Raw genomic sequence first — 23,952 nt, forward strand, 5'->3', positions numbered from 1 at the left:
TAGCCTTGCTTTATCACCGTGGAGGAGTGGCACAGTGACCGGGGGCGGGGCCGAGTGACCAGGAGGATGCGGTCTCCAGCTCTGGAGACGAGTCCAGCGATGATCTATTTGTAAGATAAGTATTAGCTTCTCAGGTCACCAATATAACAGATTGTGCGCTGCCATCCCTGAGCTTCAATTTCAGCACAATCATACTCAGGTCAGTCCTTTAAAACTATAGCTTTCAATGACAGTCATTAGCCCCCTCAGCAAAGCACAGATATTCAGCCATGAAAATAAATGCAATAACATTCACAGACTGCATTGAAAGTCATATGACCAGATATCATGTGACCGAGCCTCTGGGAATAGGTCCAACCAGAGTTGGCAACCCTCTATGGAGTTGATTAATTTTACTGAATGAGGGCAATCTATCTCAGCCGCTGTCCTCATTCATAGTTTTATGGCCTCTGTAGTCGTCATTAAAGAAGGAACATCTGGCAGACATACTTTCAGTATAAAGTACTGCCCCACTGTTATAAACCCTGACTTTGTTAATCATTTGCTCCTTTATACAGACCCCTGTTTTGGATCTTCACTCCCACCCAGGCCACTGTAATCGTGTATATGAGTTGGGCCAAGAAAAGCCCGTGCTGGCTGGGCACTGTTACCACTGAGAGTCTCTGCCACATCAGCTGATTGGTCTCAACAGTGCAATTTCTGATTAAAATGTTTTGCCAGAAATCTGCCATTTGGTCCAGATGGTGTTAAAAGGCCGCTGGTGAATTAAAGTCTGAACGGCAATACAGCGATCTGTCAGAGACCCTGTGCAAAAGCAAGTGTAGAATTCTCCCAATTACCCAACTCTACTTCAACTTTCCAGTTTAATTTCTCCACGGGGTTTCCTTCAAGTCCATTGCAGCCAAACAAATGCGACCAGCAGATGTTTCCTGAACTGAGAGATTATGTATCAGATGTACATTGGTCTCTGAGTGTCTTTGGAAAATCTACTTCTCTATAGCCCATTGAAACATTAGCATTACAGTCAAAGGATTTTACTGCGGACTGGAGAGGATTATTAATTGTGTAGGTATCTCGTGGGGAAGAAGCAACAGATCCACTAGGATTGCTTGGGATGCACTGTCTCAGGTCCTTCAGCAGATAGTTTTGTACCTTCCTGAAACATCTTATTCCTTTGGCTGGCTGGAAGGATTCCAGTTTAGAGGCACATTCCTCTGCTCCATGGAGAGTCTGGGAACAAGTTTACTTGATTCAAGTCTCTGTTCTACATCAGACAGAGCTTCAGTGAATTGGTCGCAATCCAACATCTCTTCTGTATTTGCAGTAGGGCTGGAATTTGCCAAACACACAAGTCACTCAATGTAAGAAATCGGAGCAGGAGTAGGCCACATGGCCCCTCAAGCCTGCTCTGTCATTCAATAAGATCATGGCTGATCTTTGACCTCAACTCCACTTTCCTGCCTGATCCCCATAACCCTTGATTAACTTGGAGTCCAAAAATCTATCGATCTCAGTTTTGAATATACTCAACAACTGAGCATCCACAGTCCTCTGGGGTAGAGAATTCGAAATATACACGACCCTCTGAGTGAAGAAATTCATCTCAGTCCTAAATGTCCAACCCCTAGTTCTAGACTCTCCAGCCAGGGGAAACATCCTCTCAGCATCTACCCTGTTAAGCACTCTTAGAATCTTATACGTTTCAATGAGATCACCTCTCATTCTTCTAAACTCCAGAGAATCATAGAATCATAGAAGTTACAACATGGAATATAGGTCCATTTTACTCACTTTCCTCATAGGACAACCCTCTCATCCCAAGAATCAATCTAGTGAACCATTGTTGCACCGCCTCTAAGGCAAGTATATCCTTCCTTAGAGAAGGAGACCAAAACTGTACACGGTACTCAAGGTGTGGTCTCACCAAAGCCCATACAAATGTAGTAAGACTTCCTTACTCTTGTACTCCAACCCCCTTGCAATAAAGGCCAACATACCTTCCTAATTGCTTGCTGTACCTGCATGTTAACTTTTTGTGTTTCTTGTACCAGGACACCCAAGTCTCTCTGAACACCAACATTTAATAGTTTCTCACCATTTAAAAAAACATTCTACTGTTCCTACCAAAATGAATAACCTCACATTTCCCCACATTATACTCCATCTGCCACCTTTTTGCCCACTCACTTAACCTGTCTATATCCCTTTGCAGACTCTTTGTGTCCTTCTCACAGCTTACTTTCCCACCTAGCTTTGTATCGTCAGCAAACTTGGATACATTACACTGTAACCTTATGGCCCGGCATATTCCCCACTCTACTATTACCAACAAGCGGGGGGATCAACCCTGGTTCAATGAGGAGTGTAGAAGAGCATGCCAGGAGCAGCACCAGGCATACCGAAAAATGAAGTACCAACCTGGTGAAGCTACAACTCAGGACTACATGCATGCTAAACAGCGGAAGCAACATGCTACAGACAGCTAAGCGATTCCACAACCAACAAATCAGATCAAAGCTCTGCAGTCCTGCCACATCCAGTCGTGAATGGTGGTGGACAATTAAACAACTAACGGGAGGAGGAGGCTCTGTAAACATCCCCATCCTCAATGATGGTCGAGTCCAGCATGTGAGTGCAAAAGACAAGGCTGAAGCGTTTGCAACCACTTTCAACCAGAAGTGCCAAGTGGATGATCCATCTCGGCCTCCTCCCAATATCCCCCCCATCACAGAAGCCAGTCTTCAGCCAATTTGAAACGGCTGAGTGCACTGGATACAGCAAAGGCTATGGGCCCCGACAACATCCCGGCTGCAGTGCTGAAGGCTTGTGCTCCAGAACTAGCTGCGCCTCTAGCCAAACTGTTCCAGTACAGCTACAACACTTGCATCTACCCGACAATATGGAAAATTGCCCAGGTATGTCCTATCCACAAAATGCAGGACAAATCCAATCTGGCCAATAACCACCCCATCAGTTCACTCTCAATCATCAGCAAAGTGATGGAAGGTGTCGTTGACAGTGCCATCAAGCGACACTTACCAGTAACCTGCTCACGGATGCTCAGTTTGGGTTCCGCCAGGACCACTCAGCTCCTGACCTCATTACAACCTTGGTCCAAACGTGGACAAAAGAGCTGAATTCTAGAGGTGAGGTGAGAGTGACTGCCCTTGGCATCAAGGCAGCATTTGACCAAGTGTGGCACCAAGGAGCCCTAATAAAATTGAAGTCAATGGGAATCGGGGAGAAAACTCTCCAGTGGCTGGAGTCGTACTTAGCACAAAGGAAAATGGCAGTGGTTGTTGGAGGCCAATCATCTCAGCCCCAGGACATTGCTGCAGGAGTCCCTCAGGGCAGTGTCCTAGGCCCAACCATATTCAGCTGCTTCATCAATGACTTTCCCTCCATCATAAGGTCAGAAATGGGGATGTTTGCTGATGATTGCACAGTGTTCAGTTCCATTCGCAACCCCTCAAATAATGAAGCAGTCCATGCCCGCATGCAGCAAGATCTGGACAACATCCAGGCTTGGGCTCATAAGTGGCAAGTAACATTTGCGCCAGACAAGCGCCAGGCAATAACCATCTCCAACAAGAGAGAGACTAACCACCTCCCCATGACATTCAACGGCATTACTATTGCTGAATCCCCTACCATCAATATCCTGGGGGTCACCGTTGACCAGAAAATACTGTGGCTACAAGAGCCGGTCAGAGGCTGGGTATTCTGCGGCGAGTGACTCCCCAAAGCCTTTCCACCATCTACAAGGCACAAGTCAGGAGTGTGATGGAATACTCTCCACTTGCCTGGATGAGTGCAGATCCAACAACACTCAAGAAGCTCAACACCATCTAGGACAAAGCAGCCCGCTTGATTGGCACCCCATCCACCACCGGCGCATCGTGGCTGCAGTGTGTACCATCTACAGGATGCACTGCAGCAACTCGCCAAGGCTTCTTCGACAGCACCTCCCAAACCTGCGACCTCTACCACCGAGAAGGACAAGGGCAGCAGGCACATGGGAACAACACCACCTGTACATTCCCCTCCAAGTAACACACCATCCCGACTTGGAAATATATCGTCGTTCCTTCATCGTCGCTGGGTCAAAATCCTGGAACTCCCTACCTATCAGTACTGTGGGAGAACCTTCACCACACGGACTGCAGCGGTTCAAGAAGCCGGCTTCTCGAGCAATTAGGGATGGGCAATAAATGCTGGCCTTGCCAGTGATGCTCACATCCCATAAACGAACAAAAAAAAACTCTGTCTCTTCATCTAAGTCATTGATATAGATTGTAAATAGTTGAGGCCCAAGCACCGATCCTTGCGGCACCCCACTAGTTGTAGCTAAACACGCCACCAGTTACAGCCAAACACTCCACTAGTTACAACCTCCATTTAGCTCTGCAACAACTCACAGCTAGCAATTCCATTCTTGAGTTCTACCCAAGCCAACGCCATTGGATGAGCAGCCATAAAGTGAGCGATGAATTGCAGCGGTAATGTGGAGTAACCTGCTGATAAAAACCCCCTCAACAGCAAGAACCTGAAGATTCCTTCATTGGTTGAATTTGACTTGCTATTTCAAAGTGTGATCCCTCGGATAACTTGCTTTATGGACTGCTGGTCTTTGAACAGAATGGCTTAGATGAGGAGTTGATTGTTGCTCAAATAGGCATATATTGAGAGTGGGAAGTGAGACTGAGTGTTGAATAGTGTAGACAGTCACATGCAGGTTGAGCTAGAACTTATAATACACATTCATGTTCCCTTAGTCTGGTCAAACCTGAGGACATTCTACTTTTTTTGTCCTTTAATGCCCCACCTGCCTCAGTAAATCTGCTCCATATTCTCTGGATTTGCATTAAATGCCCATGGACATCCTGCCACTTGTGCTGCTGGATAGCTCTGGTCTGTTTCATCTCAATCTTCATGCAATGATGTTTTGGCCCTTCTCCTTGAGGCTCTTTCTGCCTCACTTGGTACATTATCCCCAGCATTCTTGGTTGATTCTGTGCCTATGGATGCATTTATCAATGTTTTGCCTCACTCATTATGATCACAGTGACTAAAGTGTACCAATAATGGGAAGTGTTGTCAACATTTTTGTACAATATGATGTCACTTAGGTGTCAGTCTTGGCTCTGATGTAGCACTCTCCCCTCTGAGTCAGAGGGTCGTGGGTTCAAGTCCCACGCCAGAGACTTGAACACATAATCTAGGCCGGCACTCAGTGTAGCACTGAGCGGGGGGGTTCCATCTTTTGGATCAGGCATTAAACCGAGGCCTCGCCTGCCGTCTCAGCTCAATGTGAAAGATCCCATGGCCCTATTTCGAAGAGCAGGGAAGTTCCCGCCAACGTTTATCCCTCAATCAACATCACTAAAACAGATTATCTGTTCATTATCTGACTGCTGTTTGTGGGATCTTGCTGTGCGCAAATTGGCTGCCGCGTTTCCTACATTACAACAGTGACTGCACTGCAAAAAGTACCTCATTGGCTGTAAAGAGCTTTGGGATGTCCTGAGGTGGTGAAAGGCGCTATAGAAATGCAAATCTTTCCTTCTTTCCTGTTCCTGAAACAGGAAATTAGTTGTTGTGGGTTGGGTGGTTTGCTGCCCTGTGGGTTCGAACCCTGAATGCAGAGAGTGGGACCAGCCTGAGAGTCTCTCTGGGGTTTTGACAGACAGGGGGCGGGGCCGAGGCGCGCGGTTTGTCCCCCGGCGGCGGCCGTAGGTCCCGGGCTCGGTGCATTGTGGGAGGTGTAGTCCGCCTCCAGGAGAAGATGGCGGACTGTCTGGAGCGGGTCCGAGTGTCGGAGGCTGAGCTGAGGGAACTGGCCCGGAGCCTGAGCACCGCCGGGGCCCGCGTCGGTAAGGGACACCCCGGGGGGAGCGCTCCGGACCGTGGCTGCCGGCGGAAACCCGTCACTGTGCTTTAATGGGTTCGGTAACCCAAGCGCGGGCCTACAGGGCCGGGGAGGCCGGGCCGCTGGGAGTAGGAGAGAGCGCGGGCTCCGAGTGGGACAATAACGGCCGGGGCTCGGGCCGCACTGGCTGCCTCTTGTATTGTTTTGAACCGTCTGCGCGTCACAGTCATCGACCGGGTCCCGCCCGAGAGGATCCGTCAGAGCCCGTCCCCTGTCATCGCCCCCCAACGCTCTCACCCCCTCCCCTCCCCCACTCTCACCCCCTCCCCCTCCCCCACTCTCACCCCCTCCCCCTCCCCCACTCTCACCCCTCCCCCTCCCCCACTCTCACCCCTCCCCTCCCCCACTCTCACCCCTCCCCTCCCCCACTCTCACCCCTCCCCTCCCCCACTCTCACCCCTCCCCTCCCCCACTCTCACCCCTCCCCTCCCCCACTCTCACCCCCTCCCCACTCTCACTCTCACCCCCTCCCCCTCCCCACTCTCACCACCTCCCCCTCCCCCTCCCCCACTCTCACCCCCTCCCCCTCCCCCTCCCCCACTCTCACCCCCTCCCCCTCCCCCACTCTCACCCCCTCCCCCTCCCCCACTCTCACCCCCTCCCCCTCCCCCACTCTCACCCCCTCCCCCACTCTCACCCCCTCCCCCACTCTCACCCCCTCCCCCACTCTCACCCCCTCCCCCACTCTCACCCCCTCCCCCACTCTCACCCCCTCCCCCACTCTCACCCCCTCCCCCACTCTCACCCCCACTCTCACCCCTCCCCTCCCCCACTCTCACCCCTCCCCCTCCCCCACTCTCACCCCTCCCCCTCCCCCACTCTCACCCCTCCCCCTCCCCCACTCTCACCCCTCCCCCTCCCCCACTCTCACCCCCTCCCCCTCCCCCACTCTCACCCCCTCCCCCACTCTCACCCCCTCCCCCACTCTCACCCCCTCCCCCACTCTCACCCCCTCCCCCACTCTCACCCCCTCCCCCACTCTCACCCCCTCCCCCACTCTCACCCCCCCCCCCGCTCCCAGACCCATCTAACCCCACCACACTCGCTCTCCTCCCCCTCCCACATATCCCCTCCCCTACCACCCACTACAACCCCCCCATCCTCCTCCAGCCCACACCCCCACCACACATCCCCTCCCCCCACACCTACCGCAACCCCCTCCCCCCACACCTACCGCAACCCCCTCCCCCCACACCTACCGCAACCCCCTCCCCCCACACCTACCGCAACCCCCTCCCCCCACACCTACCGCAACCGCCTCCCCCCACACCTACCGCAACCCCCTCCCCCCACACCTACCGCAATTCCCTCCCCCCACACCTACCGCAACCCCCTCCCCCCACACCTACCGCAACCCCCTCCCCCCACACCTACCGCAACCCCCTCCCCCCACACCTACCGCAACCCCCTCCCCCCACACCTACCGCAACCCCCTCCCCCCACACCTACCGCAACCCCCTCCCCCCACACCTACCGCAACCCCCGCTCCTTCCCGCCCTCCCCCTCCTCCTACCCCCGCCTGAAACTCCCCCCTCCCTCAGTACCATTCCCCCTCACAGTATTATAATAGAAAGATCCCAGTCCTGCTTTATACACAGGCTCGAGCTCTACCAGTGTCTCGGTTTTTGGGGTCGCTTGTAACCGTGCACTCTACCTCCTTTCCAGATGTTCCCAAGGAAATCAAAGAGCAGAGACCACGGAAGGACAACCGACGCCCAGACATTCAAATATACCAGCCTGGCGTTTCCAGACTGAGAAACAACAAACAGAAATCCCCACAGCTAGAAACCCCAGGAAGGGAGGAGACTGATGTGAAGGATCTTGGTGTGAATAAGGAAGTTCCATGTAAGACTGTGCAGAAAAGGAGCTCTCCCTTGTCTGGTGAGGGCCACAGTAATGGTGGCAGTAACCAGGGAAGTTCCAACAGGAAAAATGGACAGATAGACAGAAATGTGGAGGAAGATCTTAAATGGGCTGATGAGCAAATTGTGACGAGTTCTAACTCCAATGCTGTTGGGAAGCAGTCGAAGAGGATCAAGAAACCAGATCGTCAGATCTACCAGCCAGGCAGACGAGTGCAGGTGCTTAGCAAGGAAACTCACATCGGCTTAGCCGATGAAGAGCTGGTGAAGAAAGTTGAAGAGCTGAGGCTGGCAGATGACAGCAAGACCGCCTGTGCCGAGGAGGAGAATGCAGAGACTGGTGAAGAGAAAGGGAATCAGGAAGACCGAGAGAAGATTCAACCAATTGTAGAGGCAAAACTTGTCAAAAGGGAGAAGGGGAGGAGAGGAGGAAGGAAAGATGGTGCAGGTCGCGGGAATAACTTTGCAGAAGAAGCTGAAGACGGTCGAATCCATCGATCCCAGGCAAGATCAGAGAAACCTGGAGGGCCCTCGAAGCGCTATTCAAGGTCTGACAAACGCAGAGGTCGTAACAGGACCTGCAGCACCAGCTCTGCAGGGAGCAATAACAGCTTGGACGGTCCTCCATACCAGCATGGACCTGCTGATGGGGAAAGAAAGAAAGTGGCGATGAAGGAAAGGAAAACTGCTGGCGATCGGAAAGAAAGGTTGAGACCCTCCAAGCAGGTTTCAATATCTTCCACTGATTCTTTGGAAGATGACTGTGCTGAGGAGAATAGAAATCACATGCCAATAAAAAGTCCTGAAAAGCGGAAAGGGTTTGAGAAAGAACGGGCGCTTGGCAGAAACACCGAGGGCTCTGACCACAAAAACAGAGAGAGTAAGTCCTCCCTCAAGGTTATGTTTGACAGTGAGACAATCAGCAGGGTGGCCAAGCAAAACGCTGAGGAAAAGAACAGAGGGAGAGGCAAAGCAGGCAGGGCCGAGGCTAAACCCAACCTGTCGGCAAATAAGTTCAGTCAGAATACAGAGAAAAGGGATAAAGTCGAGGAGCCCAGAGGGAAGGGCCGGGGTATCTTGGTCCTGCCTGCCAATACCGACCTCTCTTCTACAGCACCCGGCTCTCCCGATTCTCCGCAGATGGGGACAAGACTTCTGTTCGGTCGAAGTTCTCGGAGTCGAGGCCGTGGCGGGACCTCCCGTAGACTGTGGGATCCCAATAACCCTGACCAGAAACCTGCGCTGAGGAGCCAGGCCTCCCAGCTCCACTTCCTGGACACCGATGACGAGTGTAGTTCGTCCTCCCAAGGAGAGACCTACTCGTCCTATTCGCATCCAACCCCGACAGCGTACTACAAATTCCAGAACTCGGACAATCCGTACGGTTACTCCAGGGGTGCTGTGACTGGCCCCCAGTATCCCTATGGCCCTTATGCTATGCAGTACCAGATGAGTGGCAATAGCAGCATCTATCCGACGACGTATTATCCGGGCTATCCGACTCCCCAGTTCATGGCTTCATATCAGGCAGGGCAGCTGAACCCAGAAGATGTGGAGCAGCATGTGCGGACCATGCAGCAGCAGGAACTGGGGAAGCTTTTGCGAATGGCAGACAACCAGGAGCTGCAGCTCAGTAACCTGCTGTCCAGGGACAACGTCAGTGAAGACGGGCTGGAGAGGATGGCTCAGCTCAGGTGAGGCCCCCCCCCTCTGTTTGTTTATTTCCCATCCCTTTCCATCCAAGTTTCCTCCTTCCTTTCTGAAGGCACTTGCTCTCACTTGGGGCACAGTTCCCAGGGTGCCAGCCGGTGCCCTCCTCCCTTACTTTGCCCAAGTGGCCATGTTTGAGCCTAGACAGCCAATGTCGGCAGGTTTTGGGGGCATCATACCTCACCTCACCCGATCACAGGTGGACTGGCCAGGAGCCCCAAGATCCCTTTTTAAATGGTGCTAAGCAAACCAGAGGGGCTCAATCCAACACAACTAGAGGGGACTTTAACCAGGTGGTTTTTTTGGTTCAAAACTAGATTAATTTCCTATTTCCATACACAGTCAAATGTAATTAGGAAGTTTTAATAAAAAGTCCTCATTGTTCATCTCAATTCTGCAACATATGAAAACTGAGTTAAGCAGTTTAATTTAAACATTGCTTCAAATTAAACTGTGATAGTGGGGGCAAAGCAAATTTGTACTGTGGTCAGGAGGTCTTTCACACACCGGGTGACCAGCGTGTGGAATGGACTCTGGGTAGGGGAGTGAAGTGGTTTAAGAAGCAGTTGGATGTGGGATGGTGGGACTGTGGGGTGGGATGAATGGCCGCCCTCATTTGTGTCTCTTTTGTGATTGGGCTCGTAGAAGACAGCATCTGAACATAAAATAATGTCTGGGGTGAAAGAAGGCCCTTTGGTGCTGCTCCATCCAGAGTCCAGATCTGATTATTGCTTCCCCCACACCCCCATCTGTTAATTCCCCCCACTGTTCCTTCCCATACCTCCCCTGAAAGTAGTGTACCATGTTTACACCAAGAACTTGCATTTATGTAATGCCTTTAACATAGTAAAACATCCCAAGGCGCTTCACAGGAGTGATTATCATTAAAATTGACACCTAGCAAAAGGAGCCATTAGGACAGGTGACCAAAAGCTTGTTTAAAGAGGTAGGTTTTAAGGAGGAGAGTGAGATGGAGAGGTTTAGGGAAGGAATTCTAGAGCTTGGGGCCTAGACGGCTGAAAATAGTGCAGTGAAATAAGTGGGCGATGCGTGTGAGGCCAGAGTTGGAGCAATACAGGGTTCTCGGACAGATGTAGGGCTGAAGGAAGTTACAGAGATAGGGAGGGGATGGAATCGATGGCTGGGGAAGAGTTTGTAGTAGGGGCCGAGGACAACGGCAAGCAGTCTGACAACACAGAGGCAGTGGAGGGGTTGAGAGGTAGAGCTGGGTGTCGTCAGTGTACATGTGGAACCTGACGTTGTGTTTTTGGATGGTGTCACCGGGATGTAAGTGAGAGGACCGTGCGTATGCTGGGGAGGTGTGAGTGAGGATTGAGAAATGTGCTCCTGGTTACCAATAAGGAAAACCCCCTCTGCTTCGACTTGATGCTTGTCCTGCTTGAACAGGTGCCGATTTACATTTTGTGATTTATTGTAGAAAACTGAAAAAAACACAAACACAACGAAAATAAGACGGGTGGGTGTTGTGTAGAAACTGTGATACTGGGATTGTCTGCAAGAACCTACCAATGTTAAGGCAGCTGGACATTGTTCTGGAGGATGTTTTATTAAAGTTTTTCCTCCCTCTCTCTTTCCCCACCCCCCCTCACACAGGGCAGAGATTCTGCTGCTATATGAGCGTTGCATTCTCACTGATATAGAATATTCGGATAACCAGAATGTGGAACAGACAATGTGGAAGAATGCCTTCTATCAGGTCATTGAGAAGTTCCGGCAGGTGCTGAAGGAACCTTCCGGAGAGCATGGGGAGGAAGTCCGAGGAAAGCTTCTGAATTTGTTGGATGAGGTGAGCAGAGGTTTGAGACTGACTCAGTATCACCGTGCATTGTGGATGTCCGCCCGACCCACCCCGCCTCTCTCTCGCTCTCTCTCCGTCCAAACCCCCCCCTCGCGCGCTCTCTCTCCGTCCGAACCCCCCCTCGCGCGCTCTCTCTCCGTCCGAACCCCCCCTCGCGCGCTCTCTCTCCGTCCGAACCCCCCCTCGCGCGCTCTCTCTCCGTCCGAACCCCCCCTCGCGCGCTCTCTCTCCGTCCGAACCCCCCCTCGCGCGCTCTCTCTCCGTCCGAACCCCCCCCTCGCGCGCTCTCTCTCCGTCCGAACCCCCCCTCGCGCGCTCTCTCTCCGTCCGAACCCCCCCTCGCGCGCTCTCTCTCCGTCCGAACCCCCCCTCGCGCGCTCTCTCTCCGTCCGAACCCCCCCTCGCGCGCTCTCTCTCCGTCCGAACCCCCCCTCGCGCGCTCTCTCTCCGTCCGAACCCCCCCTCGCGCGCTCTCTCTCCGTCCGAACCCCCCCTCGCGCGCTCTCTCTCCGTCCGAACCCCCCCTCGCGCGCTCTCTCTCCGTCCGAACCCCCCCTCGCGCGCTCTCTCTCCGTCCGAACCCCCCCTCGCGCGCTCTCTCTCCGTCCGAACCCCCCCTCGCGCGCTCTCTCTCCGTCCGAAGCCCCCCTCGCGCGCTCTCTCTCCGTCCGAACCCCCCCTCGCGCGCTCTCTCTCCGTCCGAACCCCCCCTCGCGCGCTCTCTCTCCGTCCGAACCCCCCCTCGCGCGCTCTCTCTCCGTCCGAACCCCCCCTCGCGCGCTCTCTCTCCGTCCGAACCCCCCCTCGCGCGCGCTCTCTCCGTCCGAACCCCCCCTCGCGCGCTCTCTCTCCGTCCGAACCCCCCCTCGCGCGCTCTCTCTCCGTCCGAACCCCCCCTCGCGCGCTCTCTGTCCGTCCGAACCCCCCCTCGCGCGCTCTCTGTCCGTCCGAACCCCCCCTCGCGCGCTCTCTGTCCGTCCGAACCCCCCCTCGCGCGCTCTCTGTCCGTCCGAACCCCCCCTCGCGCGCTCTCTGTCCGTCCGAACCCCCCCTCGCGCGCTCTCTGTCCGTCCGAACCCCCCCTCGCGCGCTCTCTCTCCGTCCGAACCCCCCCTCGCGCGCTCTCTCTCCGTCCGAACCCCCCCTCGCGCGCTCTCTCTCCGTCCGAACCCCCCCTCGCGCGCTCTCTCTCCGTCCGAACCCCCCCTCGCGCGCTCTCTCTCCGTCCGAACCCCCCCTCGCGCGCTCTCTCTCCGTCCGAACCCCCCCTCGCGCGCTCTCTCTCCGTCCGAACCCCCCCTCGCGCGCTCTCTCTCCGTCCGAACCCCCCCTCGCGCGCGCTCTCTCCGTCCGAACCCCCCCTCGCGCGCGCTCTCTCCGTCCGAACCCCCCCTCGCGCGCGCTCTCTCCGTCCGAACCCCCCCTCGCGCGCGCTCTCTCCGTCCGAACCCCCCCTCGCGCGCTCTCTGTCCGTCCGAACCCCCCCTCGCGCGCTCTCTCTCCGTCCGAACCCCCCCTCGCGCGCTCTCTGTCCGTCCGAACCCCCCCTCGCGCGCTCTCTGTCCGTCCGAACCCCCCCTCGCGCGCTCTCTGTCCGTCCGAACCCCCCCTCGCGCGCTCTCTGTCCGTCCGAACCCCCCCTCGCGCGCTCTCTGTCCGTCCGAACCCCCCCTCGCGCGCTCTCTCTCCGTCCGAACCCCCCCTCGCGCGCTCTCTCTCCGTCCGAACCCCCCCTCGCGCGCTCTCTCTCCGTCCGAACCCCCCCTCGCGCGCTCTCTCTCCGTCCGAACCCCCCCTCGCGCGCTCTCTCTCCGTCCGAACCCCCCCTCGCGCGCTCTCTCTCCGTCCGAACCCCCCCTCGCGCGCTCTCTCTCCGTCCGAACCCCCCCTCGCGCGCTCTCTCTCCGTCCGAACCCCCCCTCGCGCGCTCTCTGTCCGTCCGAACCCCCCCTCGCGCGCTCTCTGTCCGTCCGAACCCCCCCTCGCGCGCTCTCTGTCCGTCCGAACCCCCCCTCGCGCGCTCTCTGTCCGTCCGAACCCCCCCTCGCGCGCTCTCTGTCCGTCCGAACCCCCCCTCGCGCGCTCTCTGTCCGTCCGAACCCCCCCTCGCGCGCTCTCTGTCCGTCCGAACCCCCCCTCGCGCGCTCTCTGTCCGTCCGAACCCCCCCTCGCGCGCTCTCTGTCCGTCCGAACCCCCCCTCGCGCGCTCTCTGTCCGTCCGAACCCCCCCTCGCGCGCTCTCTGTCCGTCCGAACCCCCCCTCGCGCGCTCTCTGTCCGTCCGAACCCCCCCTCGCGCGCTCTCTGTCCGTCCGAACCCCCCCTCGCGCGCTCTCTCTCCGTCCGAACCCCCCCTCGCGCGCTCTCTCTCCGTCCGAACCCCCCCTCGCGCGCTCTCTCTCCGTCCGAACCCCCCCTCGCGCGCTCTCTCTCCGTCCGAACCCCCCCTCGCGCGCTCTCTCTCCGTCCGAACCCCCCCTCGCGCGCTCTCTCTCCGTCCGAACCCCCCCTCGCGCGCTCTCTCTCCGTCCGAACCCCCCCTCGCGCGCTCTCTCTCCGTCCGAACCCCCCCTCGCGCGCTCTCTCTCCGTCCGAACCCCCCCTCGCGCGCTCTCTCTCCGTCCGAACCCCCCCTCGCGCGCTCTCTCTCCGTCCGAACCCCCCCTCGCGCGCTCTCTCTCCGTCCGAACCCCCCCTCGCGCGCTCTCTGTCCGTCCGAACCCCCCCTCGCGCGCTCTCTGTCCGTCCGAACCCCCCCTCGCGCGCTCTCTGTCCGTCCGAACCCCCCCTCGCGCGCTCTCTGTCCGTCCGAACCCCCCCTCGCGCGCTCTCTGTCCGTCCGAACCCCCCCTCGCGCGCTCTCTGTCCGTCCGAACCCCCCCTCGCGCGCTCTCTGTCCGTCCGAACCCCCCCTCGCGCGCTCTCTCTCCGTCCGAACCCCCCCTCGCGCGCTCTCTCCGTCCGAACCCCCCCTCGCGCGCTCTCTCTCCGTCCGAACCCCCCCTCGCGCGCTCTCTCTCCGTCCGAACCCCCCCTCGCGCGCTCTCTCTCCGTCCGAACCCCCCCTCGCGCGCTCTCTCTCCGTCCGAACCCCCCCTCGCGCGCTCTCTCTCCGTCCGAACCCCCCCTCGCGCGCTCTCTCTCCGTCCGAACCCCCCCTCGCGCGCTCTCTGTCCGTCCGAACCCCCCCTCGCGCGCTCTCTCTCCGTCCGAACCCCCCCTCGCGCGCTCTCTCTCCGTCCGAACCCCCCCTCGCGCGCTCTCCCTCCGTCCGAACCCCCCCTCGCGCGCTCTCCCTCCGTCCGAACCCCCCCTCGCGCGCTCTCTCCTCCGTCCGAACCCCCCCTCGCGCGCTCTCCCTCCGTCCGAACCCCCCCTCGCGCGCTCTCTCTCTCCGTCCGAACCCCCCCTCGCGCGCTCTCTGTCCGTCCGAACCCCCCCTCGCGCGCTCTCTGTCCGTCCGAACCCCCCCTCGCGCGCTCTCTGTCCGTCCGAACCCCCCCTCGCGCGCTCTCTCTCCGTCCGAACCCCCCCTCGCGCGCTCTCTGTCCGTCCGAACCCCCCCTCGCGCGCTCTCTGTCCGTCCGAACCCCCCCTCGCGCGCTCTCTGTCCGTCCGAACCCCCCCTCGCGCGCTCTCTGTCCGTCCGAACCCCCCCTCGCGCGCTCTCTGTCCGTCCGAACCCCCCCTCGCGCGCTCTCTGTCCGTCCGAACCCCCCCTCGCGCGCTCTCTGTCCGTCCGAACCCCCCCTCGCGCGCTCTCTGTCCGTCCGAACCCCCCCTCGCGCGCTCTCTGTCCGTCCGAACCCCCCCTCGCGCGCTCTCTGTCCGTCCGAACCCCCCCTCGCGCGCTCTCTGTCCGTCCGAACCCCCCCTCGCGCGCTCTCTGTCCGTCCGAACCCCCCCTCGCGCGCTCTCTGTCCGTCCGAACCCCCCCTCGCGCGCTCTCTGTCCGTCCGAACCCCCCCTCGCGCGCTCTCTGTCCGTCCGAACCCCCCCTCGCGCGCTCTCTGTCCGTCCGAACCCCCCCTCGCGCGCTCTCTGTCCGTCCGAACCCCCCCTCGCGCGCTCTCTGTCCGTCCGAACCCCCCCTCGCGCGCTCTCTGTCCGTCCGAACCCCCCCTCGCGCGCTCTCTGTCCGTCCGAACCCCCCCTCGCGCGCTCTCTGTCCGTCCGAACCCCCCCTCGCGCGCTCTCTGTCCGTCCGAACCCCCCCTCGCGCGCTCTCTGTCCGTCCGAACCCCCCCTCGCGCGCTCTCTGTCCGTCCGAACCCCCCCTCGCGCGCTCTCTGTCCGTCCGAACCCCCCCTCGCGCGCTCTCTGTCCGTCCGAACCCCCCCTCGCGCGCTCTCTGTCCGTCCGAACCCCCCCTCGCGCGCTCTCTGTCCGTCCGAACCCCCCCTCGCGCGCTCTCTGTCCGTCCGAACCCCCCCTCGCGCGCTCTCTGTCCGTCCGAACCCCCCCTCGCGCGCTCTCTGTCCGTCCGAACCCCCCCTCGCGCGCTCTCTGTCCGTCCGAACCCCCCCTCGCGCGCTCTCTGTCCGTCCGAACCCCCCCTCGCGCGCTCTCTGTCCGTCCGAACCCCCCCTCGCGCGCTCTCTGTCCGTCCGAACCCCCCCTCGCGCGCTCTCTGTCCGTCCGAACCCCCCCTCGCGCGCTCTCTGTCCGTCCGAACCCCCCCTCGCGCGCTCTCTGTCCGTCCGAACCCCCCCTCGCGCGCTCTCTGTCCGTCCGAACCCCCCCTCGCGCGCTCTCTGTCCGTCCGAACCCCCCCTCGCGCGCTCTCTGTCCGTCCGAACCCCCCCTCGCGCGCTCTCTGTCCGTCCGAACCCCCCCTCGCGCGCTCTCTCTCCGTCCGAACCCCCCCTCGCGCGCTCTCTCTCCGTCCGAACCCCCCCTCGCGCGCTCTCTGTCCGTCCGAACCCCCCCTCGCGCGCTCTCTCTCCGTCCGAACCCCCCCTCGCGCGCTCTCTCTCCGTCCGAACCCCCCCTCGCGCGCTCTCTCTCCGTCCGAACCCCCCCTCGCGCGCTCTCTCTCCGTCCGAACCCCCCCTCGCGCGCTCTCTCTCCGTCCGAACCCCCCCTCGCGCGCTCTCTCTCCGTCCGAACCCCCCCTCGCGCGCTCTCTCTCCGTCCGAACCCCCCCTCGCGCGCTCTCTCTCCGTCCGAACCCACCCTCGCGCGCTCTCTCTCCGTCCGAACCCCCCCTCGCGCGCTCTCTCTCCGTCCGAACCCCCCCTCGCGCGCGCTCTCTCTCCGTCCGAACCCCCCCTCGCGCGCTCTCTCTCCGTCCGAACCCCCCCTCGCGCGCTCTCTGTCCGTCCGAACCCCCCCTCGCGCGCTCTCTCTCCGTCCGAACCCCCCCTCGCGCGCTCTCTCTCCGTCCGAACCCCCCCTCGCGCGCTCTCTCTCCGTCCGAACCCCCCCTCGCGCGCTCTCTGTCCGTCCGAACCCCCCCTCGCGCGCTCTCTGTCCGTCCGAACCCCCCCTCGCGCGCTCTCTGTCCGTCCGAACCCCCCCTCGCGCGCTCTCTGTCCGTCCGAACCCCCCCTCGCGCGCTCTCTGTCCGTCCGAACCCCCCCTCGCGCGCTCTCTGTCCGTCCGAACCCCCCCTCGCGCGCTCTCTCTCCGTCCGAACCCCCCCTCGCGCGCTCTCTGTCCGTCCGAACCCCCCCTCGCGCGCTCTCTGTCCGTCCGAACCCCCCCTCGCGCGCTCTCTGTCCGTCCGAACCCCCCCTCGCGCGCTCTCTGTCCGTCCGAACCCCCCCTCGCGCGCTCTCTCTCCGTCCGAACCCCCCCTCGCGCGCTCTCTGTCCGTCCGAACCCCCCCTCGCGCGCTCTCTCTCCGTCCGAACCCCCCCTCGCGCGCTCTCTCTCCGTCCGAACCCCCCCTCGCGCGCTCTCTGTCCGTCCGAACCCCCCCTCGCGCGCTCTCTGTCCGTCCGAACCCCCCCTCGCGCGCTCTCTCTCCGTCCGAACCCCCCCTCGCGCGCTCTCTCTCCGTCCGAACCCCCCCTCGCGCGCTCTCTCTCCGTCCGAACCCCCCCTCGCGCGCTCTCTCTCCGTCCGAACCCCCCCTCGCGCGCTCTCTCTCCGTCCGAACCCCCCCTCGCGCGCTCTCTCTCCGTCCGAACCCCCCCTCGCGCGCTCTCTCTCCGTCCGAACCCCCCCTCGCGCGCTCTCTCTCCGTCCGAACCCCCCCTCGCGCGCTCTCTCTCCGTCCGAACCCCCCCTCGCGCGCTCTCTCTCCGTCCGAACCCCCCCTCGCGCGCTCTCTGTCCGTCCGAACCCCCCCTCGCGCGCTCTCTCTCCGTCCGAACCCCCCCTCGCGCGCTCTCTCTCCGTCCGAACCCCCCCTCGCGCGCTCTCTCTCCGTCCGAACCCCCCCTCGCGCGCTCTCTGTCCGTCCGAACCCCCCCTCGCGCGCTCTCTGTCCGTCCGAACCCCCCCTCGCGCGCTCTCTGTCCGTCCGAACCCCCCCTCGCGCGCTCTCTGTCCGTCCGAACCCCCCCTCGCGCGCTCTCTGTCCGTCCGAACCCCCCCTCGCGCGCTCTCTCTCCGTCCGAACCCCCCCTCGCGCGCTCTCTCTCCGTCCGAACCCCCCCTCGCGCGCTCTCTGTCCGTCCGAACCCCCCCTCGCGCGCTCTCTGTCCGTCCGAACCCCCCCTCGCGCGCTCTCTCTCCGTCCGAACCCCCCCTCGCGCGCTCTCTGTCCGTCCGAACCCCCCCTCGCGCGCTCTCTGTCCGTCCGAACCCCCCCTCGCGCGCTCTCTGTCCGTCCGAACCCCCCCTCGCGCGCTCTCTGTCCGTCCGAACCCCCCCTCGCGCGCTCTCTGTCCGTCCGAACCCCCCCTCGCGCGCTCTCTCTCCGTCCGAACCCCCCCTCGCGCGCTCTCTGTCCGTCCGAACCCCCCCTCGCGCGCTCTCTCTCCGTCCGAACCCCCCCTCGCGCGCTCTCTCTCCGTCCGAACCCCCCCTCGCGCGCTCTCTGTCCGTCCGAACCCCCCCTCGCGCGCTCTCTGTCCGTCCGAACCCCCCCTCGCGCGCTCTCTGTCCGTCCGAACCCCCCCTCGCGCGCTCTCTGTCCGTCCGAACCCCCCCTCGCGCGCTCTCTGTCCGTCCGAACCCCCCCTCGCGCGCTCTCTGTCCGTCCGAACCCCCCCTCGCGCGCTCTCTGTCCGTCCGAACCCCCCCTCGCGCGCTCTCTCTCCGTCCGAACCCCCCCTCGCGCGCTCTCTGTCCGTCCGAACCCCCCCTCGCGCGCTCTCTGTCCGTCCGAACCCCCCCTCGCGCGCTCTCTGTCCGTCCGAACCCCCCCTCGCGCGCTCTCTGTCCGTCCGAACCCCCCCTCGCGCGCTCTCTGTCCGTCCGAACCCCCCCTCGCGCGCTCTCTGTCCGTCCGAACCCCCCCTCGCGCTCCCCCCCCCCCCCCCCGTCGCGCTCCCCCCCCCCCCCCCGCCCGACCCCCCCCCCCCTCGCTCGCTCTCTCTCGCTCTCCGCCCGACCCCCCCCCTCGCTCGCTCTCTCTCGCTCTCCGCCCGACCCCCCCCCTCGCTCGCTCTCTCTCGCTCTCCGCCCGACCCCCCCCCTCGCTCGCTCTCTCTCGCTCTCCGCCCGACCCCCCCCCTCGCTCGCTCTCTCTCGCTCTCCGCCCGACCCCCCCCCCTCGCTCGCGCTCTCTCGCTCTCCGCCCGACCCCCCCCCCCCTCGCTCGCGCTCTCTCGCTCTCCGCCCGACCCCCCCCCCCCTCGCTCGCTCTCTCTCGCTCTCCGCCCGACCCCCCCCCCCCCCCCCTCGCTCGCTCTCTCTCGCTCTCCGCCCGACCCCAGGCCAGGCTGTGGATAATCCCGGGGTTCTTTCTGTTGCAGGGGACCAGCTTCTTTGACAGCCTTCTGCACAAGCTGCAGGTTACGTACCAGTTTAAACTGGAGGATTATATGGATGGGATGGCCATTCGCAGCAAACCGCTTCGCAAAGTGGTGAGTAACAGGTAGCGACGAGCACTTCAAACTCTCCGAGCACAGCTCCATTTAAACCTGCTTTTTGTTGATAGTGGGTGTGGTGGAATCAGATTGTACGCTTTAGGTGGCAACCATTATATTTTCTAAAGATCAACAGGCTCTCTTTTAACTGGGAGAAATGATTCGGTGAAGCAGTTTTGTCTAACAGGTCCTGAAAGCAGTGGAATATTCCTAGTGATGAATCACTTGCCCTGATTATTATCTGTGCAAGTCCTTGGGTCTGAGTGTGTTTCTGGTCTGATTGTCGCTCAACTGGACTAGGGTATTATTAGGCTTTTAAACAGGATAGGCTGCAGGAGGCTGCAATATGTAGTAGGGCACGAGCTGGTTGTTGAGACAGTAAGGAACCTCGTACACCTCTCCCCTCTCAAGCTGTCACTTGTTTCCAATCCTGGACAGATTATTATTATTCGCCTCCTGCTCCAATCCAGTGGTATAGTTTGTCTGATTTCCCTCTATCTAAATTTACTTTTTTAAACATAAAGAACTGTTTTGAAAACAATTGAGGTAGAGTGGAAGATATAGTCCCGTCTTTCCTACTCCACTTGAGTGTGTTTTTTGAAGATGGTTTGAGATTCCTCTTCAGGCCACGCTGAGGCGTGTAACTACAGCGACCGAGGGAGGTGTGCTGCCCAATAGCAGCTGATGCCATTGCTGCTGCCTGGCCAGTCACTTAGAGACTGGTGATGACAATCTCTTTTGTGCTTTCTTCCCCTCCCTCTTTAACTCGCCCTCCCCACCTCCCAATTGGCCCCACCACCACCCCCCAGTCCCCCCAAAAAAACTGCAGACAGGATGCAAAGCCAATGTGCCTTGTTCTGCAGAGCTGTGCATCGATGCCCCAGTTTACTGCACCATCCCACTGCTGACCTTCAGTAATGACAGCCGCTGGAGTGAGGGGGTTCATGGTGTTTCTACCTCCAGTCACCTCCCTCTTTTTTGTAATTCTTGACAGTAGGAAAGGTCAGCAATCATTGAAGGGAGAAATCTCCTCAGCCACCCTATTCAGGAGCTCAATCAATGCTTCAGAAAGATTAGTGATGGATACTCAGTGCTTCAACACCCACCATACTGTACTGTCCCATCGCGGCACCTTATCCCCTTATGCACGCATCGCCTCACTGCACGCACACCACATCAATGCAGTGTCCTGTACTCTGCTACTGTCTTGCTACACATTCAGTGACTGCAGGCGCATAGCCATCATGAAATGTACCTTCCTGTTCAGCAAGCCCCTGCAGATTAGGTACCGACACAGTAATGATGTTATTGTTGGTTATTTTTGAACTTTAGGTGAAGTACGCTCTGATCAGTGCTCAGCGATGTATGATCTGTCAGGGAGACATCGCCCGCTACAGAGAACAAGCCAACGACACCACAAACTATGGCAAGGCTCGCAGGTGCGGTATTATTGCCCAGTTTACAAAAAAAACAGATGTTGAACAAAACTGCCTTTTCACATTCTGTTTATTGATGCTTTATTTTCCCTCCTGCTTTGGGTCTCTGTCTGTTTGGACCAGACACCAGCAGAGAGGATTTGCTAAATAAATATTATTTGTTAAATAAATAAATGATGTCCTTCACAGCCAACCTTGAGGTTCATAGGAACAGGAGGAGGCCATTCAGCCCCTCCAGCCTGTTCCACCATTCAATTAGATCATGGCTGATCTGTGTCTTAACTCCATTTACCTGCCTTTGCTTCATATCCCTCAATACCCTTACCTAACAAAAATCCATCAATCTCTGTCTTGAAATTTTCAATTGACCCCCAGCCTCAACAGCTTTTTGGGGGAGAGAGTTCCAGATTTCCACTCCCCTTTGTGTGAAGAAGTGCTTCCTGACATCACCCCTGAACGGCCTGGCTCTAATTTTAAGATTATGTCCTCTTCAGGACTCCCCCCACCAGAGGAAATAGTTTCTCTCTATCTATCCTATCAACTCCTTTAATCATCTTAAACACCTCAATTAGATCACCCCTTAATCTTCTAAACTCAAGGGAATACGAGCCTAGTCTATTAGGTTAAGGTTTCTCATCAGATATTTCCTTCCAGTGCAGCCAAATTTATTTTCTTGATTCAGCCAATTTCTGATCTACTTCAGAAGCCCCCAGCACCCCCCCAACCCCTTATTCTGTGGTTTTCAATCTCGTGGGCCAATCTCCTGTGTAGTGCTGTTTGAAAAGTTTTCTTTTCTTTGAAGAAAATATAAACCAGATGTCATAGGAGCAGGATCAGGCTGTTCGGCCCTTTGAGCCCATTCCGCATTTCAATCGGATCACGGCTGATCTGTACCTCAAATCTATTTTTACCCGCCTTTGATCTATATCCCTTGATACTCTTACCAAACAAAAATCTGTCGATCTCGGTCTTGAACATTTCAGTTGACCCAGCATGAGATTAGTTGATTGAACCCATCAGTACAGTGTGCAATAGCAACGATAATAACTTGCATTTATATAGCGCCTTTAATGTAGAAAAATCTCCCAGGATGGTTCACAGGATCATAATTAGAAAAAAATGAACACAAGCCAAAGAAAGAGACATTAGGAGGGGTGGCCAAAAACTTGGTCAGAGGCGGGTTTTAAGGGGGGCTTTAAAGGAGGAGAGGGAGTTGGAGAGGCAGTGAGATTTAGGAAGGGAATTCCGGAGAGTTGGGCCTCAGCAGCTGAAGGCACAGCTGCCAATGGTGGGGCAAAGTGAGGAGAGATGCACAAGAGGCCACAGTCAGAGGAATGGATAATTCGTGGGGTGGGGTCGTAGGACTGGATGAGGTCAGAGATAGGGAGGGGAGAGGCCATGGAGGGATTTAAACACGAGGATGAGATTTTTAAATTGGAGGTGTTAGGGGACCTGGAGCCAGTGTAAGTCAGCAAGGATGAGGGTGATGGGTGAGCGGGACTTGGTGAGGGATAGTATGCAGGCAGTAGAGTTTTAGATGTGCTGAAGTTTATGGAGAGTGGAGAAAGGGAGGCCGGCCAGGGAAACATAGAAATAATTTAGTCTTTAGGTGACAAAGGCATGGATAAGGTGTTTCAGTGGCAGATGAGCTGAGGTAGGGGGCGATGTTATGGTGGTGGAAATAGTTGGTCTTTGTGATGTGGGATCAGAATAGGAGCCTGAAGTTGTGAACAGTCTGGTTCAGCCTGTGACAGTGGCTGGGGAGGGATACAGAGTTTGTGCTGGGACTTAGGACGATGGCTTTGGTTTTCCCAATATTTTGCTGGAGAAATTGCAGCTCGTCCAAGACTGGATGTCGGACAAGCAGCGAGACAACGCAGGCAGAGGGGCGGTGCAGAGGTAGAGCTGGGTGTCATCAGCGTACGTGTGTAAGATGACTCCATGGCTGTGGGTGATGTCACTGAGGGGCAACATGTAGACCACGAGGAGGCCAATGATCGATCTTTGGGGGACTCCAAAGCAGTAAGAAAACAAACAAGATCTTGGGGTCCTAATTGGAGGGATAGAGCAGAAGACTTGGAGTGATAATGAGTTTGTAGAAAGCTCTGGCTTAGGTTTGTAGAAAGCGTAGTCCCACTTGAAGTCCGATACTACAGTTCGAAGTCCGATACTACAGTTCGAAGTCCGATACTACAGTTCGAAGTCCGATACTACAGTTCGAAGTCCGATACTACAGTTCGAAGTCCGATACTACAGTTCGAAGTCCGATACTACAGTTCGAAGTCCGATACTACAGTTCGAAGTCCGATACTACAGTTCGGGCCAAAAGAGCTGCTAGACTGATAGCTTGGGTTAGACACCTGATCTATGAGGAGAGGCTATGCCAGCTGGGAATGTTTACACAGAAGGGAAGACGGCTCGGGGCAAGACTGGGCTGAGGTTTACAAGATTCTCATGAACGTCATTACTGAGCCCTAATAAATTGCTCAACATAACCACAAACTCTGCAGTTGAGAGCATGGGCTTGAACTCAGAAAATGGAAGGTGAATTGATAGTTACTTCACATGCAGGGCGGTGAATGCATGGAACAGGCTGCCCAGGGAGACAGCAGAGATGGTTAATGTTGGGGAATTCAGGAGGGGACTGGATAAATCTTTGGCAGGGCAAGGGATTGAGGGGTATGAGAGAGAGAGAGTACAGTATGGTATTATTTGAACTCAGAGACTGGCCAGATTAACCGCAGTGGTCCTTTCCGGTTCTGTGAATTCCTTTGTTCCTGTTCAACTGTGAGAAAACTCTTCAGATGTAAAAATCTGAAGTGGCAGAAACCATATGAGCAATGTGTGTTGAGCAGGAGGATGTATGTTCACAGCACTGTCAGAGGCTGCAATGTCACCTTTATTTTAACACCTACTCTCTCTTCTCCACAGTTGGTACTTGAAAGCCCAACAGATCGCACCAAAGAATGGACGCCCTTACAACCAGCTTGCTATTCTAGCCATCTACACGGTGAGATCCTCAGCAGTCCATACTGTGGGCTCTTGTGCTCTGAGCCTCTCCAGCACTGAACCTTTTGCCCAATAGTACAGATTATGTACTTTGTTACTTGAATTGTTAAACCCATTCATTGAATCATATCCCCAAAATGTATACGGTGTATATTTACAGAGCGCCTTATTATGTCTCTCAAACATCTCCAAGCGCCTCATGTACA

The 23,952-nt window shown here is 58.0% G+C and overlaps 1 protein-coding gene across 2 annotated transcripts in view; it reads left to right on the forward strand.

Moving 5' to 3' along the window:
• Positions 1-5,777: 5,777 nt before the first annotated feature.
• smg6 (SMG6 nonsense mediated mRNA decay factor) overlaps positions 5,778-23,952 on the forward strand; it is a 323,207-nt gene continuing 305,032 nt past the window's right edge. For both annotated transcript variants that reach the window (XM_068008576.1, XM_068008577.1), the window contains exons 1-6: positions 5,778-5,873; positions 7,595-9,485; positions 11,116-11,308; positions 19,188-19,298; positions 20,634-20,740; positions 23,669-23,747. In XM_068008576.1, the coding sequence (XP_067864677.1) occupies positions 5,786-5,873; positions 7,595-9,485; positions 11,116-11,308; positions 19,188-19,298; positions 20,634-20,740; positions 23,669-23,747 (2,469 nt within the window). In that variant the 5' untranslated portion in view covers positions 5,778-5,785. The remainder of the gene's footprint in view (positions 5,874-7,594; positions 9,486-11,115; positions 11,309-19,187; positions 19,299-20,633; positions 20,741-23,668; positions 23,748-23,952) is intronic.

The sequence above is a fragment of the Heptranchias perlo genome, chromosome 28 (assembly GCF_035084215.1).
Source record: "Heptranchias perlo isolate sHepPer1 chromosome 28, sHepPer1.hap1, whole genome shotgun sequence".
NCBI lineage: Eukaryota > Metazoa > Chordata > Chondrichthyes > Hexanchiformes > Hexanchidae > Heptranchias > Heptranchias perlo.